The following is an 18,619-nucleotide window of genomic DNA, read 5'->3' as shown; positions in this document are numbered from 1 at the left end:
CAGCAACTTATGACAACCATAAACAAAGGAGTGGAAGGGTCTCTTTAAGGGAGAAAGTAACCATACCAATGAGATCATTGATCCTTGAAAAATTAAACTAAGAAAGATCAGATCAACTTTGTAAAATTCAAGTAGTGATTAACAAAAAAATTTTATATGTATATATTTTGTGTGTATGTATATATGTATATGTATATAAATTTTAGATTTCCTAAGATACAGTCCCAGTCATGTCACTTATGTCACTTCTTTGATCAAAAATATTTGATGGGATCCACATCATCTATCCAATTAATTTTAAATTCCTTATTCTGGCATGCAAGACCCTTCACAGTATGATACCAAACTCCTTTCTAGCCTGAACTCTCTCTATTCTCCATATAAACTCTACATTCCAACCAAATTAGACTGCTCACTGTTGACTAAACACACATGCTTGCTTCAAAGTCTTTGCCTGTTCCCTTTCATCTGTCCTTCAAAATCTTACAGTTTTTCAAGACACATCTCAAATATATCTTTTATTTATGATTCTCTGAACCAGATGTGATAGCCACATCCTCTGTACCCCCCTTAGCATATTGTGCCCTTCTTGTGGGTCATATCATATTCTTCCTTGGATCGTGCTTATTTGTAAAAACTGTCTTATTCACTCCACCCATGGGTTTGTATATTCCATGAAGGCACAGAACTCTATCTCATTTATCTTTTTCTCCTCTTCATCACTCCTAGCACAGTGCCTTGTGCATGGTAAGTGCTTAATTTGTTCAATTAGATTAAATCGAATCAAATCCCTTGTTAATTATCTTTCCATAAGAAAAGTAGAGACAATGATGATTTTTCTGTATCAAATTTGAATGGAGAATAAATTTCATTTAACACTGTGCGTTTATCCAGACTACGTCAGGATATGTATTTCTGGGAAAGAAAATTTAATGTAACCATAAACAAAAAGGGAAAATTCTGTGTTCCAGCATAAGATCCCAATGAAACCTGCCTCATTTCTATTGTCCTTATTGTGGACACAGTTCAATGTCCACAGAAGTGCTATGTTACATCCTGTGGTCTACCATCAAAAGACAATGAAATAAACAAGATTTTTCAGTGTTAGATCAATGGAATGTGCCTAGCTTTAAAAATGTTGTAAAAAGGAATATTTTCATCAAGCTATTATTTGCTAATTAAATTAGGCCAATGTTTAATGGATATGGAATAATGTAATTTACTATATTGAATAATTAACCAATCAGATTGTTCTTATTTTCTGAAACAATGGATTGACTAAAATATTACTATAAACAAAATAGATTTTGTTAGGCATAATCCACTTTGTAAACAAATGAAATTAATTCTTTGCCTGACTTAAGCCTCAAAAATGAAAGACTGAAACTGAACACATGCTTCCAATTCTTGTTCTCTTACTAATATGGCACTTAATATAAAAGTTATAATTTAACCTACCCCCAAGTATTCCGTACTTGAGACTAAATGGCTCTTAGAAATATGTTCATCAACAGATGGGAACCACTTATGGCCTCATAAACTCAAAAACAAGTGAAATTATCTCAGCAAAAGAGAAAGAGATTACAATAAAGCCTCATCTGGTTATCTTGGATAAAATTAATATATTGCACATTGGTTTTCATCTTGATGAAGAGGGGCTAGTAATCACTTTTCTTCATATTATTCAAATACTGAAGGAACAAGTTCATAGAACTGACTCTTTTAAACAATCAACAAGTACCTATTAGGTGCCTACAAAGTGCCTAGAACTTTGCAGCAAGGATCCTGCCCTCTAAGTTCTTATAATCTAATTGGACAGACAAGACTGAATATAAACAGCAATGATTTGGAGGGCACAATACAGTTTGGCTACCAGCCAATTGGCCTGATACAGACTATGAGACTTGTCAAGGTTCTGGGAAAGAAGATCAGCAAGGGCTTGGCAGAGTTTCATGGAAGAGATTTTTAGCTAGATTTTGAATGATGGATGTGATCTGAATTTACTAGGAAAGGCAACTTTAATGGGGGCAACAGCATGAGGAAATGCACAGAGGCAGAAATAGGCACTAGTTTGATAGGATATTGAAAAGACCAAGATGACTAGGGTGTATAGGGTATCCTACTGAAGGAGAGAAATGAGATTAGATAGATCAAGTTTTAATATCCAGGTGGAATAATTTCAAGGATGCAACATATACAATACAAGTTTTTATTAAGTACCTTTTTGCTTTCAGACCTCTATGAGTAGAAACTTGGGAAATACACAGAGTCATAGTTTCAGAGATGGAACAGGCCTTAAAGATGATTTGGTCCAAACTTCTCATTTTACAAATAAGTAAATTGAAGCCCAAAGCAATGTGATGCCCTAGATTGCCTATGATCACAGATGGTAAGTGGCAGAACCCCAGCATTCAAATCCAGGTCCACTGATGCCATATCAAGTTCTCCTACCAATTACAACATCCCTCTGCCCAGGGAGCTTACCTGTCTAGTATCAGGGCAAGACACCAACACAAATATCTATAACACACAACATTATATGACAAGCTCATTAGAGAGTTACAAAACAGTGCTCTATAAGGTCAGGGTGGCAAAGCCATATTAACAGAAGGAAGCAAGGAAGACTTCCTGGAGAAGATTATATTTGATTTGAGTGGTAAATGGTGGGCAGCAATTCATTAAGCAAATCTGGAGAAGATGCTATGAAAGGAAAATTGGGTGATCAAAATCAAAAGTTCTTGAGAGTATAGTCTGATTTCTGGAAGCAGGAAGGAGTCCTTTTTTTTGCTAGAGCACAGAGAAAGTCATTTGACAATGAGGTTGGAAAAAGAGTGACAACACATTGTGTAATGTGAGTGCCATGAAGTGAAATACGAACTTGGTACAGTAGAATAGGGAGCTACTCAAGATTTTTAAGAGAGGGATAACATGACCAAATCTATGCATAAGAAAAATTATTCAGGTAAAAGTAAGCAGAATGAAATAAAAGTGAGAGGAGAAGCAACAAGAGGCAAGATGGACTGTAAGGAAGCTATCACAGTCCAGAGAGAAGGCAATGAGCATCTATGCTAGGAACTGGGATAGAGAGATGAGGATAAACATTGCCAAGGAAGAATCAAATCTATTTGGTCATATGAAGGGTGAGGAAGAGCAGAGAATCAGAGATAACTCCAAGGTTTCAAATATAAGAAACTTGGAAAATGGCAGAAAATAATGATGTTAGAAGAATGAATAGGTTAAGAAAAAAAATCAGCTCAATTTTAGACTTGTGAAGATTGAAATACCAGTGTGGTATCCTGCTAAAGAAGATTCTTTAGGTAGTTGTAACAGCAAAGATCCTGACATACACAAGAGTGCCTGCTGTATGGGTTTCTAGATCTGTTTTTCTAAAAGGAAAGCAACTTTTGAGGGGTCAACAATCTACTTTAATTCAGCATATATATCATTCACTTAGTTAAGGGGAAAAGTCAGTACCCTGAACTTCAGAGAAAATATAGAGAAAAAAAGCCCAACAGACAGTGCTTCCAACTGTCTGGAGTCAATCAAGACAACTGAGATGTGAGAGTGGGAGAAAAGAGATGAGTTAAGAGATTGTATTATTCTTTGTATTTTTGTCTCCAACACCCAGCACACAGTTAATTCTTAATAAATGCTTATTGATTGGTAGATTCTCACAAATTAAAGCCACAATAAAGATGAAGAATAGGCTTCTTGGCAGTGAGTTGGAGAGGTGGAAGGATAGGAGTTTGTGGTCAGAGTAAAATTTCAAAGTTCTATTTCTAGATCTTGGAAGTCATATAATTTTAAAAGACGGTGAAGCTTAAGATGACCATGATGGTGTATGATTGAAGTTAGGAATAAGGACAACAAGCTTCATAAGGATGAATAATTATTATGTTAGCTATTACAAGGATTATTATAGTTCCTAAAAATAGTAGGCATAGAATGGAAAGGAAAACCATGAGCAAAGTAAGAAGACATTTTAAAAGGTTGGTAGTATGACTTGGTTAGTTTATAATAGCAAGTGGTAATGATAGCAATCAAACTATATGAGCCTCAAAAGAAGAAAGGTATTTGAGGCATCCAGGTAGAGGGATGGTCTGCACTAGCAAAGAAGCAACAGGCATACCCATTTATTGTCCTAACTTTGTGAGAACTACAGAGATTTACAAGGGATGTAATGCCCCTAGGAAATGATCAGATTTCATCTAAAATTAGGAAATAGGAAGTCTTAAAGTCTTTTGAGTATAGGAGTAACATTATGAAAGTGATATATCAGAAAGATATATTCATATTGAATTAGCATGGGAAGACAGTTTAGGCAGGAGTGAAAATGGAGAAGGATCAAGTACAAAAAAGAACTTTTTAAGGAAAATTCAAAAGGATTGGTTTACTAGATGTAGAAGCTTTAAAATGCAAGTAAAAGATGATATTGGGGCAACTAGGTGGTGCCATGGACAGAATACCAGGCTGGAGTAAGAAAGACTCATCTTCTCAAGTTCAAATCTGGCTTTTGATACTTACTAGTTATGCGATCCTGGGCAACTCACTTCACCCTGTTGACCTTAGTTTCCTCATCTGTAAAATGAGCTAGAAAAGGAAATGGCAAACCACTCCAATATCTTCACCAAGAAAATCCTAAATGGAGTCACAGAGAATCAGACACAACTGAAAAACAACTGAAGAATAACAACAAAAATGATGCTAAAGTTTCACTGGGGAATAACCAGAGGTCTAGTAACAGAAGTTGGGTGAGACAGCTTGTTTGATAATAAGTTCAAGTCAACACTTGGTTTACCCAAAAGTGAAATGCTAATTTGATTTATATTTTTTTAATTTACAACCTGAAGAATTCTATTGCTTTATGGTGAAGAAGCCTGTTTCACTTTGCACTATCCACAGTTGTTGCATTGTTATTTAATTGGATGATTTTTAGATATTCAGAAGGACTAAGGGATTGACTTCTTCAAGAAGCCTGGTTGTGTCATTCACCTAGAATAAATCCACCACTGAGCAAGCAAATTATAGCTGTCAATATCAAATGAAATACAAGCATTATTAAAGTTGAACTGCATACAGTTTAGCAAACAGTTTAAATAGGAAGTAAGATACACTGGAGGGTGTTTTGCACTAAATAGGAGGTGTTTTTAAAAAGTAATTAATACCTATATATTATATATATATTTATTACATATATAATATTCTATTACATATTATATTCTAAATATTGATCATGAAAAATTTAAAGCAATAATAATAGTAACAACATTCTACACATAAACCTAGATCACACTCTCCCACAAATGCCCACAGTATCAGTGGGGAAGAATGGGCGTAAATTTACATCAACTGTGGCAATGAGATATAAGAATAGGAAAACCCACGTCTGGGCCAACTCACAATTGCAGGCCTTGATGTGTTTGGTCTCCTTAGAGACCAGTCTACCATATTACCATATGTCACTTTCTGGATTCTGGGAGTGCTTCTCTTTTGGACCTAGTCTCCTACTGGATAAAGTCACTTCTCTGCTATCTTTGGAACACTGAAATAGAATTTAGCTCTTTTGGCAAATAATCTTAAACCTGGGGATTTATGCAACTTTTCAGGACTGCTCTCTTTGCCAGGACATTACACTCTTTCAGTGAAAAGCCATTTCCTTAAGACAAGGATCTACAGAGTTTTTCGGATCTGCTCTATGGAATTAAGGGGTTTTACTTCTTGAGAAATAGAAGGCAATAGAAATCAATGTAGGAAAGCCTCTAAGTTCTCTCAAACAGTAGATGGTCCTAGAGAGAGCAAGATAGCCTTTTCCCAATCAGCTCTTCAAAGAGCAGAGACTTCTGCTTTCTCCAAACAGCCCCAGCACCAAAGCTTTTCTTCCATCAGATCAGATCCTTGTAGCAGCTGTAGAGCTGGTCTCAGCTCAAAGTAGCCATTGTTAATTTCCCCTGTCTCTGCTTCTCTGCTTCTGTTGACTTCTCAACTCTAGCAGCTTCCCAACTCCATCAGCTTTTGTCTTCTGTATGAAGCTTCTAATATCAGCTTCTACCTTCTAATTCCCCAGCTTCTCATCCTGAAGCTTCTATTCTGGCTTCTCCTGACAGCTTCTTTCTCTCCTCTCTCAAAACAGTCATGCATAGTGATCCACCTCTATCTTAGGTTGAAAAAACTAAAGCCCACACTTGTCAGATATGGTAAAGATAATCGATATGCATTATCCCATAGTACCCAAATAGTTCTTTGATTTGGTTTCTGAGCAATAAACATCAAAGGCTTTTAAAAAAATTTTTAAGTTATATGTAAATTAGCTGCTGAGAAACAATGCACTTCTACCATACATCAGTACTTTTACCTCAAAGGGGTTGCTTTTCTCTCAGGTCCTGTCAGATCTGTCCCCTTCCCCTTTAAGCTGATTTTCTCTGGGTAACTCATACAAATGTCCTTTTTTCAGCCCCTTTCAGGAAATAAAATGTACACATAATAAAAGGGAAGTACCACACATAAAAAAGGACTGTGTCTGTCTAATTGATTTACAACAGTGCTTAACACAGTACCCTGAAAAAGACAGGCACTAAATAAGCACTTTTACCAGGAAAATGAGGAATAGTCGTCCATCTGAAGACATGTTTTCTCATTTATTACTCATATGCTAAAGGTATAGGTTATCTTTGTCCTGTTTACTGATTCAAGAGACCAATGGAATTCCAGCAGAGTGTATGAGAACATTCTGATTTCAGAATAATGGGCCTATATGATATTTTTATGGCCTATATATCTTATATAGCTTTGTGGCCAACATTTGTTTGGTTGGGTTTTTTATTTTAAAATTTTAAAAATAGATCAAGAGAGTGCTTATGAAATGGTTTTTGGAAAAGATAAGACAGTGTTAAATCTTTGGCTCACAAAGAAAGTACTACGTAGCCCTGAGTCCTGACCCAATGGAAATCTTAGTGTATTGAGTTGAGCCCATTGAATGCCTCATGGAATCAGTTGTCATCACATCAGTCAGTCAACATGCATTTATTAAGCACTTACTATGTTCTAGGCACTGTGCTAAGCGCTAAGGATATAGAGAAAGGCCCCTGCTCTCTTGTTGCTGACAGTCTCCCACAGAGAGACAATATGAAAATAACTATGTGCAAACAAGATATATATAGGATAAATTGGGAATAATCAATAGATGGAAGAGTTTAGCATTAAGGGATCAAGAAAGGCTTTCCATAGAAGCTTAAAATTGAAGGAATTTCATGTTAACATGCTACAGCTGCTCATAAATAATGTATTGGGGTTGGGGAGGTGGTGGTGGAAAGAATGTAGTCTGTTAAATGAAATATGTAGGACTTGAATTTGGGAGAAGCAAACTGTAGTCCTGATTTCTTCATTGACTTACTGTGAGGAAATTTACTTGAATAAGTTATTTCACCTGTCTGTGCCATAATGTTGCCATCTGTAAATGAGAAAGCAGAAGAAAATAGCCTTGCCTCTTCTATATAACTTAGAGGGAATTTATAATGATAAATCTATAAAATATATTGAACTCCTTGAAGAAAGGACTTATTTGTCTAGATGTAGTGATGCTCTATTTGTTTTCAGTCTCTGATGGTCTTGCCAATCCAGGGTAACAACACTACACTAAATAGAAACTTTCCATTGATTTTTCCACATTCAGTTACATCCCTGGCCTTCATATTTTAAGCTTCTTAGAGAACAACAAACATTTTGACTGCAAGGGAAAAAAACCATGGGGGAATTAACTTCAGAATGAAAAGAATAATTGTAAAATCACAGCTTAATTCCTCACATCCAAGAGAAAAGCCATACAAATCAGCACATTGAACCAACATGTACAAATAGTCTCATTCGATAAAGAGCCCTAAATTGGAATAGTCTTAGAATGTGCCAAGAATGAGAGCTCCTGGGTAGGTAAAAATTGCTTTACTCAGTTCCCAGAGTCTTTATTATTCTTTCATCTTAATTGTTTTCTTTCTTCCTCTTTCCTAACCTTTTTTTCCTAGTTCTCCCTTTCGTGTGTCCTGTACTAGAGTCTAACTAGAATATTTGCATTACCTTCTTCTACAGATTTCTGACAGTGTTCCTCCTCTGTTCCCTTTTTTATGTTATTATTTAAACCCATAATGTTCTTCCCCTCCTGTCCCATCCCTACTCCTACCAGCATTTCTACCTATTTGAATTCTGCCCTATCATCAAGTCACATGCAGCAATGTGGCAGTGGAAAGGAATACCTGGGCTCAAGACCTACCTTGGAAACATGCTGACTGTGTGATGATTAATTGCAGAAAAGTTGCTGACCTGCATTGGAACACCCAGGAGTTCTCTATATCGATGAAATCCCAGGACGATGTTCTGTTCCTATCATACATATCCTTTAAGGACCAATTCCAATGTCATCTCCTTTATGAAGACTCCCTTCAACCCATTTCTCAGTAAAAATATTTGGACCTGGAATAGCACTTGGTTTACTCCTCTCTAATGAACTTTTTATGTATCATTTTGTATTGCAGTTTTCTCTGTGAGTGTCATCCTCCCTTACTAGAATGTAAACTCCCCAAGAGGACTTCATCCTAATCTCTGTCTTGCCCAGGGCTTAACACAGTGAATGTTCTGCACATAAACATTTTTTTGAAATTTATTCAATCCATAACTCTGTATAACATTATGGAAACTGAGTCTCTTCATTCTGGGGAATATTCAAAAATGACCAATAACATCACATGTTTGTAGAAGGAAATGCAGACACAAAAGAAATTCTAGACGTACTGACCAGTGTTTACATTATACAAAAGCAATTTTTGTTTGTTTTGTTTGTGTAACACGAGGTTACAGCATCTTCCCTCAAAGATGATATGTGTGACCTTCAGAAAAAAGTATTTCTAACCTGGGATCTGGAAACACAAGATTAGTCCTGGAAATTCAGATATTTAAGAATCCTCAGAACTTAGGATCAAGGACAGGACATATCTATGGATTCTATAGATGTTCAGATCCGGTATTATATTCCTTTTGTTACAGATCCTAAGTTACTTTGGTCAGCAACTTGTGGGATATCAATTGGATTAAGTCTCCCTACTCCCAACACTTCCCCAGCATATCTTAGAACCCCTAGAAGTTAAACTTGCCCTATATCCACATCTTTAAAATTATCACAGACAAATCCAGCACTTCTATGGCAGTGGTGACTCAGAGAAGATCTTTGAATTCTAACCTGAAACCCCAAGTATCTTGAGAATTCTTTCACCTTAGTAGGGAACCAGAATCCTAAGGTAATAACAAGACAACAAGAGCATCTGGAAATCACTAAGGAAGACTTTCACAGAACAAGAGAATGAGAAAACTCTTTCAAAAGAGTGTGCTACCTCCTTTGCAAATTATAGTATTGAAGAGTTGCCTAGATCACTTAGAGGGTACGTGACCTGTCTAGGGTCACAGAGTCAGCATGTTTCAGAACTGAGATCTGAACCCAGAACCTCCTGGCTCACAGCCCCTGCTTTCTCTCCTATAGCACAGAAACATTATGAAGTATGGTCCTATATGAGTTAGGTGGCTCAGAAGATGGAGGAGGAAAATAAATACCCTTCCAAGAAAGGTTTCAAGATAGCCCTGAACAGTGGTTCTAAAATGGTTTTTGCTCGACAGATTTTTTTTTCATTACAAGGAATCAGGATACACTAGAGAAAAGCAGGAGAGTCACACATGTACATGTGATTAAGAGTTTGAATTCCATACTATTCATGGAAGATTTGCACATGAATGCTAGTGTCATTTCAATACAATTCATGACCCTCCTAACTAACTTTGGTGCAGATTACTTCCCCAGGGCAAACCACTCATCCAGAGCTACTCAGTATATTCTTGAGGTGGATTTTCTCTGTACAGCAAGACTACAATGCATTCTTTTGATGTTTTGTATTATTCCCTCATCCATCATTAAATGGATCTTAACTTGTTTTCTTTGATCTTATAATTGTGTAGCCTGGCTTGTTATCTCATGAAATTCAGTTGTTCAACAGTTATTTATTGGGTGCTTTCTGTATGTCTAGTTTAATACTGTGGGTGAACAAAGATATCAATACACAGATCCATCATTCAAGAAGTTTACAGATCTCAGTTTTGGACATGTTGAATTTGAGGTGCTCATGGAAAATCCAAATAAATATGCTCAGCAGACAGTCAGAAATATCAGACTAGAGCTTTAAAGAGAGAGAATTATTTGTGTAGTGGTGATCCCCAAATTTACGAGTATATGTTAGTCTTCTGATGAAATTAAATAGAGGCAATGCTTGAAATACCAAGTTACTTTGATAGCTTACGTGAAACCTGTTGTCTATAGTGAGTTTTGAAACAAATTTGTCTAATTCACTATAAATGCAGTCATATTCATGGCCATATTTTTATAATTTCTCATTTTGTGTTTTAGCAGGATTCCAAGCTCCAGAGTCTAGGGAAGTTGAAGCAAAACAATGAGAGCTTTATTATTACAAAGATATTCTCTGAGTCCCTGAGCGAGGTCAGCCACCTAAAAGGAAATACACGGGCATCAAGTGAGAAAACAGACTCTCTAAATGGCAAGGTGTATGAGCGGCATCAAGTAACCAAGTCCTTTTTCAAGAAGTTTAACCAAATAACTTGGCCATTGAACACTCGTCCTTTGAATAAGAGTTTAATCAGAGGTGATAAATGGAAGAAAACGGATGCAGCTCAAGAAAAAAGGAGAGCTTTCCTTCAGGATTTTTGTAAGAAATATGGGGGTGGGAACCGTGCCCAATCCCATCTTTTTCACATGGTGTCCAGAATCTATGTGGAAGATAGACACAAAATCCTCTATTGTGAGGTACCTAAGGCTGGCTGCTCTAACTGGAAAAGAATTCTCATGGTGCTGAATGGCTTAGCCTCTTCTGCCTACAATATTACTCATAATGCTGTGCACTATGGAAAACATTTGAAGAAGCTAGATAGCTTTGATTTGAAAGGAATATATACCCGTTTAAACAGTTACACCAAAGCTGTTTTCGTTCGTGATCCTATGGAAAGGTTAGTGTCTGCATTTAGGGATAAGTTTGAACACCCAAACAGCTACTACCATCCAGTCTTTGGAAAGGCAATTATTAAGAAATATCGGCCCAATGCATGTCAAGAAAAAATAAACAATGGATCTGGTGTAAAATTCAAAGAGTTTATCCACTATTTGCTGGATTCCCACCGCCCAGTAGGAATGGACATTCACTGGGAAAGGGTCAGTAAACTCTGCTATCCTTGTTTGATCAACTATGATTTTGTAGGGAAATTTGAAACTTTGGAAGAAGATGCCAATTACTTTTTGCAACTGATTGGTGCTCCAAGAGGGCTAAAATTTCCAAACTTTAAGGACAGACACTCTTCTGATGAAAGGACCAATGCAGATGTTGTAAGACAGTATCTGAAGGACTTATCCAGTATGGAGAGACAATTGATCTATGACTTTTATTACCTGGACTATTTGATGTTTAATTATACAACACCATTTGTATAGCTGGTGTTCAGTAACCTTTTCCCTTTCTGATGATAATGTGCTCAGATAAGTAACTATATCTTCACCTTAGTTCTCTATATTGAAGAAATGGAACTAATTCAATTGTCTTGACTAAATGGAAATTTTGTCAAGTAACATGACACCAATTGGCACAAAATTATAGGAAAATTGCATAAAGGAGATATGTAAACAACTTGAATGGCATGAAAATGTCTGGAAAAGAGCTACTTTTGCATTATGGATTATAGTGTGGAAGCAATAACATAGCCAGCTGTTGCATTAGCTAAAACAGCACTCTTGTAATTCAAAAGCATCTAAAATAGCATGAGTCTTTGTTGGTTTCTAGGATCCATTGTCTAAAGTGCATGGATTTATTTTTTACTGTCTGTGGCATATTAATAAAACCACTGGACAGTTTTGTAACTCACTCAAAACTTTCCTATCAACTACAATGATAAATCAGTTTTGAAATGATATTTTGTACCTAAGCATTTTAATTTAGATCAGAATGCATTATATGATATACAATATGAGAATGTAGCAGGAAAACCAGATGAGGCTGTGGCTTTGTAAATTTAGCAGCCAATAAAAAATGCACAACCTGCTAAGATCAAAGTAAAAAAACAACCTTCCTCTTTAAAAAAAAAACTTATGGGAATTGGTTCTGTTTTCTTTTGAGCTTTCTAAGTAGAGACAAAATGAACACCACCACTAAAGGTCTCCATTTTTGAAGCATGCTGTTGAGATGTTTAAGCCTCCTTAGATGTAAATGTGCTCTTAATTCTGGTTTAATTGGGCAGGGGGGAAATTGTTTCAGGATGGAATAATCATCAAAAACTAGAGTTGCCACTCTAAATGTAGGCCTCCAACAATAACAAAGCCTTGTACGTCTAGTATTTGAATCAAAGCATCATGTACCCAGATTTATATGAGGAATGTGTTCCAAGAACAGCTTTCATTTTCAGTGTCTAATTATTCAGCTTGGGAATGACTGGGTTTAAAAAAAAAAACTAATACACCACTTCAAAGATAGGTTATATTCTAGAGAGTAAACATCATGAGTGCCCCTAGAAAAGTTTTTAATAGGCTTATGAATAAACAAATTAACATATTTTCTTTTCAAGTTTAAATATTCTATACTAACAAAGTCAAATGCCATTGTTTGCAGTATATGAAATCAAAGACTTTGGGAAAATAAGCCCATGTGGTGTCCGTATGAAAGATTTTAATACATTTGGTAACTTTTTTTTCTCCTGACATATAAGGCACCTAAATGAGAAGATACTTTCAATAGGGAAATCAATTTTATTTTGGGGGGGTTATTTTTACCAGGTTTAGGACCCCACACTGTTTTTATAAAAACGCTGTTCAAATACCTTCCTCCCCACCCCCACTCATATTTTCATTGTCAGTAAATTTTCAATGACTTCTTTCCAAGGGAAAGAGGCTTAAAATTTCAATGTCAATGGACCGAGATAGTTATCCTTACTTGGTTTATTTTGATTTGCCATTTTACACCTGAATTTTCTAGAATTGCTTCACTACACACACACACACACACACACACACACACACACACACACCTGCCTTGGTCCATCTGTATCTCCTAAGGGAGGAGTCAGCTTGAACTACAAGAGGATGCATGATTTGTAAGTACCTAACATATCACCCTTTTACTGTCTTTTATCATCTCATTTATTCCCACCCCATGCTAGACAATAAATATTCTTCATGTTTTAGCATCTGTATTTATTTGAAACTTTGCTGCAATATATGAAGGCTCAGAGACTTGATAACATAATGGATAGAGCGTTGGCCTTGTATTCAGGAAGCCCAGGGTCCAAATTTCATCTCTGCCACAAAGTACCACTGTGTCTCTTCTTAGACCCCGTTAACCTCCTAAGGTATTAGGCAGCTTTCTAAGACTTTATGGTGAAGAATACTGGGACGTTTCCTCATTAGGAGTTTACACCAACCACAGATTTGGCGCCACAACATCCTATCCCATAAATGATTAGTAGAAACTCAGAGAAATGGGAATTGTCATTCATAGGATCATAAGATCATTTCTTTATAGGCTCCCTCATTTTACAGAAAAAGAATTAATGCTCAGAAGGATTAAATAGAGAACTAAGATTTGCATCCAGGTCATTTGACTCCTAATCTATCATCCTTTCCAATGTATCATGTTTTCCTCTTTTTCCTGGTTTTACATATATGTGTTTGGTATGTATGTATGTATGTATGTATGTATGCTATACATTCTTGAGGACCTTAGGTCCTCAAATGATACAAAAGTTGAGCAAAAGTATTAGAAAGTGACCTGTCAAAGGACCTGAATTCAAATCCCAGGTCAGTCATTATACTTGTGACCTTGGATCAGTTATTAAGCTCTCTGGGCCATAGTTACCTCATCCGTTTAATGAGAATGTTACACTAGATAAACTCCAAGATCATTTCCAATCCTAAATTCTAAAAGGTCCTGTCAAGTGGGAAAAAATGAATATAGGCCCAAAATGAAATATGTATCTGCCCCCAGAGACTATCCTAATTTGCACATGCCAGTCAAATCAAACTGCCACCACCCACCTTGACCACCATCTCCCCTCAGACTCAATGGAGATAGTCAAGGACCTTGAACTCAAGACCCTTGGGAATAGTTGTGTCCCCTAAACTACCAACTTCTTTCCAGCCCAGCCTTCATAGCCATCTTTGAGAGGAAAAATCATTATGCAAAAGGGACTCACCTTCCTTATCACTACCAGCAAAAACTGTGAACAAATGTCAACAACAGACAAATAAGCACAAAATCTCTGGAAATAGCTTTCAGTCCAGCCTCAAAGCTATCATCCAAGAAAACAATTTCTATGGAGAAGGGGCAAGTTATCGCCACCAAATATCCACACAAATCAGGCAAGCCAGTCTAGCCGAAGCAGGAAGCATTCAGAGGTCTATAGCAGACACCATGAGCCAAAAAAATCAAATCACCATCATCCCTCAGGACCTGAAGGAGACAGTCTTGGGAACAACAATGCTTCCGGCACAGTGCATCCTGGGAGCAATGCCCTATGGAGATGCTCCTACAGGTCCTACAGCCTCAGCTACTGGAGACCCAGAAAGGAAAATTCTTGCTGCCAAAATCAATGGCACTATCAAATGATTCAACATTAGAAACTAATATGATTTTATCAGTGGATATGATATTTTTTTTAAAAAGTTACTGCTGTCTGTTCTGCTTACTCTACTCTAAGGACCATGGGACCTTTCCCTCTGACTAGAAGTTAAAATCTCCCTTATATGTTCTCTACCCCATGAGAATGGGAGCTCCTTGAAAGCAGACTGTCTTACTTTTCTACTTGTGTCCCCAGCATTTTGCACATAGTAAGCACTTAATAAATGCTTTTTTCATTCATTCATTAAATTCAAAGACACTTATGATCAGAGGGTTGGCATCAAATGACTTTTTTTTTTTTTTTGCTACATCAACCTATTAAACTATCTACTAGGGAGCAGAGGAATTCCCATTTAATATCAATGGAGAAAGGATACACAAAAGGATGAAACTAGATATTCATGAGTTATGCAATAGGGAAGTATTTTTATATATGTGCCTGTGTTTATGTTGCTTTATGGAAGAGATAGTTGTGTGTGTGTCTGACAAGATTTCCAGATCTCTTGAATTGGTATTGAATGGAATTTGATGCAAGAGATTATGACCTGACTCATCTTCCTTCTTCCTCTAATTCAAAATAGCCATGAAATTTCCATGAATACTCTCTCTTCACCACTGCAAAGCTTAACTCCTGAATGACTTAGCAGCTAGTTTTTAGGAGTTGCCTTGTGACCAGTGTTCTGGTGGTTAGCCTCTTGGAAGCAGAAATGCATTAGATTGCTTGGCCCATGGTGGGACTTCATAACCATCAAGAATTTCAGGATTATATATGTACACCACAACAATGCATTTCAGAGGCATTTCCATTTCTTTTTCTTAAAGCTGGGTCTGATATTTCATGGCATAGGAAAGTCCCAGTGAGAAAGCTCCCTGTACCAAAACAAAGCAGCAACTACACTACAGTTTATAATCTTAGAAAGCTTCCTAAAACATTGAGAGTTTAAACTGACTTGTCCATGGTTATATAGTATATGGAAGAAGTAGGGCCTGAACCCAGGTCTTCCTGACACTATAGACTGCTCAATACATTGTTGTTGTTGTGTTTGTCCTTCGTTCTTGAAGAGGACCATGACATCAAGATGATAACATGACTTGCAGTTGACTGATTTGAGTGAGGGAGGGCTGTTCAAGGTCACCAGCCTCACTTTCTCCTCCTGAGCCATCAGGGTCCAGTGGCCTGATATTCATCAGGACAGCTGGAGATGGCCCAGCATACAATGGGAGACTCTGACCCTTTCAGGCTAAGGTCATATCACATTCTCACTTTGAGTGAGATACACCCATTCAGTGAATAGGCTTCTTTAAGTGTGTGTTCGTCCTTCATTGCCAAAGAAGACCATGCCATCAGAGAAATAATGACATGACTTGCACTTGACTTTGGTTTGGTTTTTTTTTTTTTGAGTGAAGGAGGGCTGTGCAGGTCACCAACCTCACTTCTTCTCCAGAGCCATCTGAATCCAGTGACCAGATATTCATCAGGATGACTGGAGATGACTCAGGATGAGGCAATTGGGGTTAAGTGACTTGCCCAAGGTCACACAGCTGGTGAGTGTCAAGTGTCTGAGGTGAGATTTGAGCTCAGGTCCTCCTGACTCCTGTACTGGTGCTCTATTCACTGTACCTCTTAGCTGCCCTAGCTTCTTTAAGTAGTTACTTAAGGGATGACCCCTTTAATCCAAAAAAAAAAAATCAAACTAGGAGAGGAAGACCCTCCGGGTTCCTGGTAAAAGAGAAACAATTACTATTTAGTAATTACATTCACTCTGTGGTAGGTGGGTGGGGAGCTCAATACATAGATGATAAGATGGCTAGATGGATGGATGAATGAAGAGATAGACAAGTAAAGAGATATCAGAGCATTTATTAAGCAACATCATACCACAACGCTTTTCTTCTCCTTCATTAAAAATAAAAATTGATCCTTTATTTTATCATCCTAGCACAGATTCACTAAAAAGAAAAAAATAGAAAATCAGTATGTTGCTTCTGACAGTAGCCCTTACAGAAATCCTCAAAGGAGGAAAACTCACCCATAATGCTTTCTGTCAAGTAGAGTTCTATGCATACTACTATACTTGATCCCTGCCTGACCTCTTCATTGATTCCTGGAAGCTACAAAGTCTGGGATTCTGTTGCAACTTGTTCAAGTCTGTATAACCACAGGTATTCCTTCTGTCATGTGGGGCTTAGTCTTTTCTTAAAATCCACATACATTGTCTGACGCTGACATCCTGTGGTAGTGAGTTCCACAAGCTTTCATTACATTGTCCTAGGAAAGGTTACTTTCATTCAACTTTTCATTTGTCTGTTGTTCTTCTTGAGAGATGCCTTCTCCCATTAAGTCAGGCTATTACAAAGGCAGACTGATCATCTTCCAGGAATCTTTGTGGTTTGAAATGTAGCCGTTTGTTCTGTCTGAGTCCCTCTGTTTGAAATCCTGGTTAGACTACTTTTCTTTCTTTTATTTCCATTTGTGCACACACACCCAGCACTAAACCATCACTGCTCCTCTAAATGTTTATAATGGCATCCATTTAGTCTCCTAAGGTGAATTTACCCAGACTGGACTCAGATTCCAGATGTCCAGTATTACCATTATAACATTCTCATGCTTTAGGTGCAATTGTATGTCCTCTAATTAAGCCCCAAGGAACCTATGTGTGTTTATAGAGAGCAGCAGCTAACTGGGCAGGCTCCATCAAACTGTGATTCCCCTGTTTGAAATTAGTGTTAAGGTAACAAGATGGCAATTAAGCCCCAAATCATAGTCATTTAAACAGTTACATAGAACATGAATATTTATATATGTATATATATATTAGTGATTTCACTGCCAGGAAACTCACACAAAATGATGCAGAAACATATAAAAAGGATACTCTGCTTCCTGTTTTTCTCATTGACATATACGATTAATGACACGACTGGAAGTTTGAGACCTTAAAGCAATACACCCCCTTATAACCTTTTCATTATAAAATAGCTCTCCAGTCCTCTACAATATCAAGGGGCTGCTAGGGTAGCCTTTCTATCTATGGAGAGAGAGAAAAAAAGGTACTTTATGCCATGTACATTAATTAATTAATTAGGTTAGTTATTTTGAAAAATGAGTAACTGGAAAGCAGCAAGTGATTAGGCATCTCCCATAAATTTAGAGGTCTTAGCTAAAGAGAAGACTTTGATATGAAGGAAGGAAGGAAGGAAGGAAGGAAGGAAGGAAGGAAGGAAGGAAGGAAGGAAGGAAGGAAGGAAGGAAGGAAGGAAGGAAGGAAGGAAGGAAGGAAGGAAGGAAGGAAGGAAGGAAAGAAGGAAGGGAGGGAGGGAGGGAGGGAGGGAGGGAGGGAGGGAGGGAGGGAGGGAGGAAGAAAACACTTAAAGGTCTCTGTTAACACTGTAAAAATACTCCACTGAATTACAGGATCACAAATTGAGAGTTGGAAGGGACCTCCAAGACCTTCTGATTTAAATCCTCACCCTCATTTTGCTAATAAGGTTTGCTAATAAAGTTTGCTACTGAGGTTCAGGGAGAAATGATTTGCCCAGGGTAATACAGGTAGGAAGCAACAGAAACTAGATTTAAAGCCAGGTCTTCTGTGTAACTCCAAATCCCAACATCTCTCCCTCAGTATCAAGCAGAAGCTTAAATTAGTAAATAGGTCTCCTGTTCCAGTCCCCAGAGTATGAATTATTGTTTTATCTTTTCAAATTCTCGACCTAAAACCTAACATGGGGCACATTTATATGGTAATCATATATGTGACTAGCAGAAAAAATAATGCTGATATTCTAGGCATAGTGGGGAAGAAATTAAGACAAATATTGTCGTGACAGTAGGACTGACCATACTACTTTGAACTTTCTTGTCTTTGAAATCCCTACCTTTGTCACCATCTCCCTCTGATTATTTTTAAATGCTGTTA

At 37.3% G+C, this 18,619-nt stretch overlaps 1 protein-coding gene across 2 annotated transcripts in view; it reads left to right on the top strand.

Annotated features, from left to right (window-relative positions):
• The window catches only part of CHST9 (carbohydrate sulfotransferase 9), a 354,622-nt gene extending 341,356 nt beyond the window's left edge, over positions 1-13,266 (top strand). The window contains exon 5 of one of the 2 annotated variants that reach the window (XM_072604464.1): positions 10,439-13,266. In XM_072604464.1, coding sequence (XP_072460565.1) covers positions 10,439-11,527 — 1,089 coding nt within the window. In that variant the 3' untranslated portion in view covers positions 11,528-13,266. Of the gene's footprint in view, positions 1-10,435 lie in introns of both variants that reach the window. The other variant, XM_072604463.1, reaches the window with a different exon arrangement.
• The last annotated feature ends 5,353 nt before the right edge of the window (positions 13,267-18,619 follow it).

Source organism: Notamacropus eugenii, chromosome 4, assembly GCF_028372415.1.
Source record: "Notamacropus eugenii isolate mMacEug1 chromosome 4, mMacEug1.pri_v2, whole genome shotgun sequence".
NCBI classification, from domain to species: Eukaryota; Metazoa; Chordata; class Mammalia; order Diprotodontia; family Macropodidae; genus Notamacropus; species Notamacropus eugenii.
This window is presented reverse-complemented; position numbering and strand designations above follow the sequence as displayed.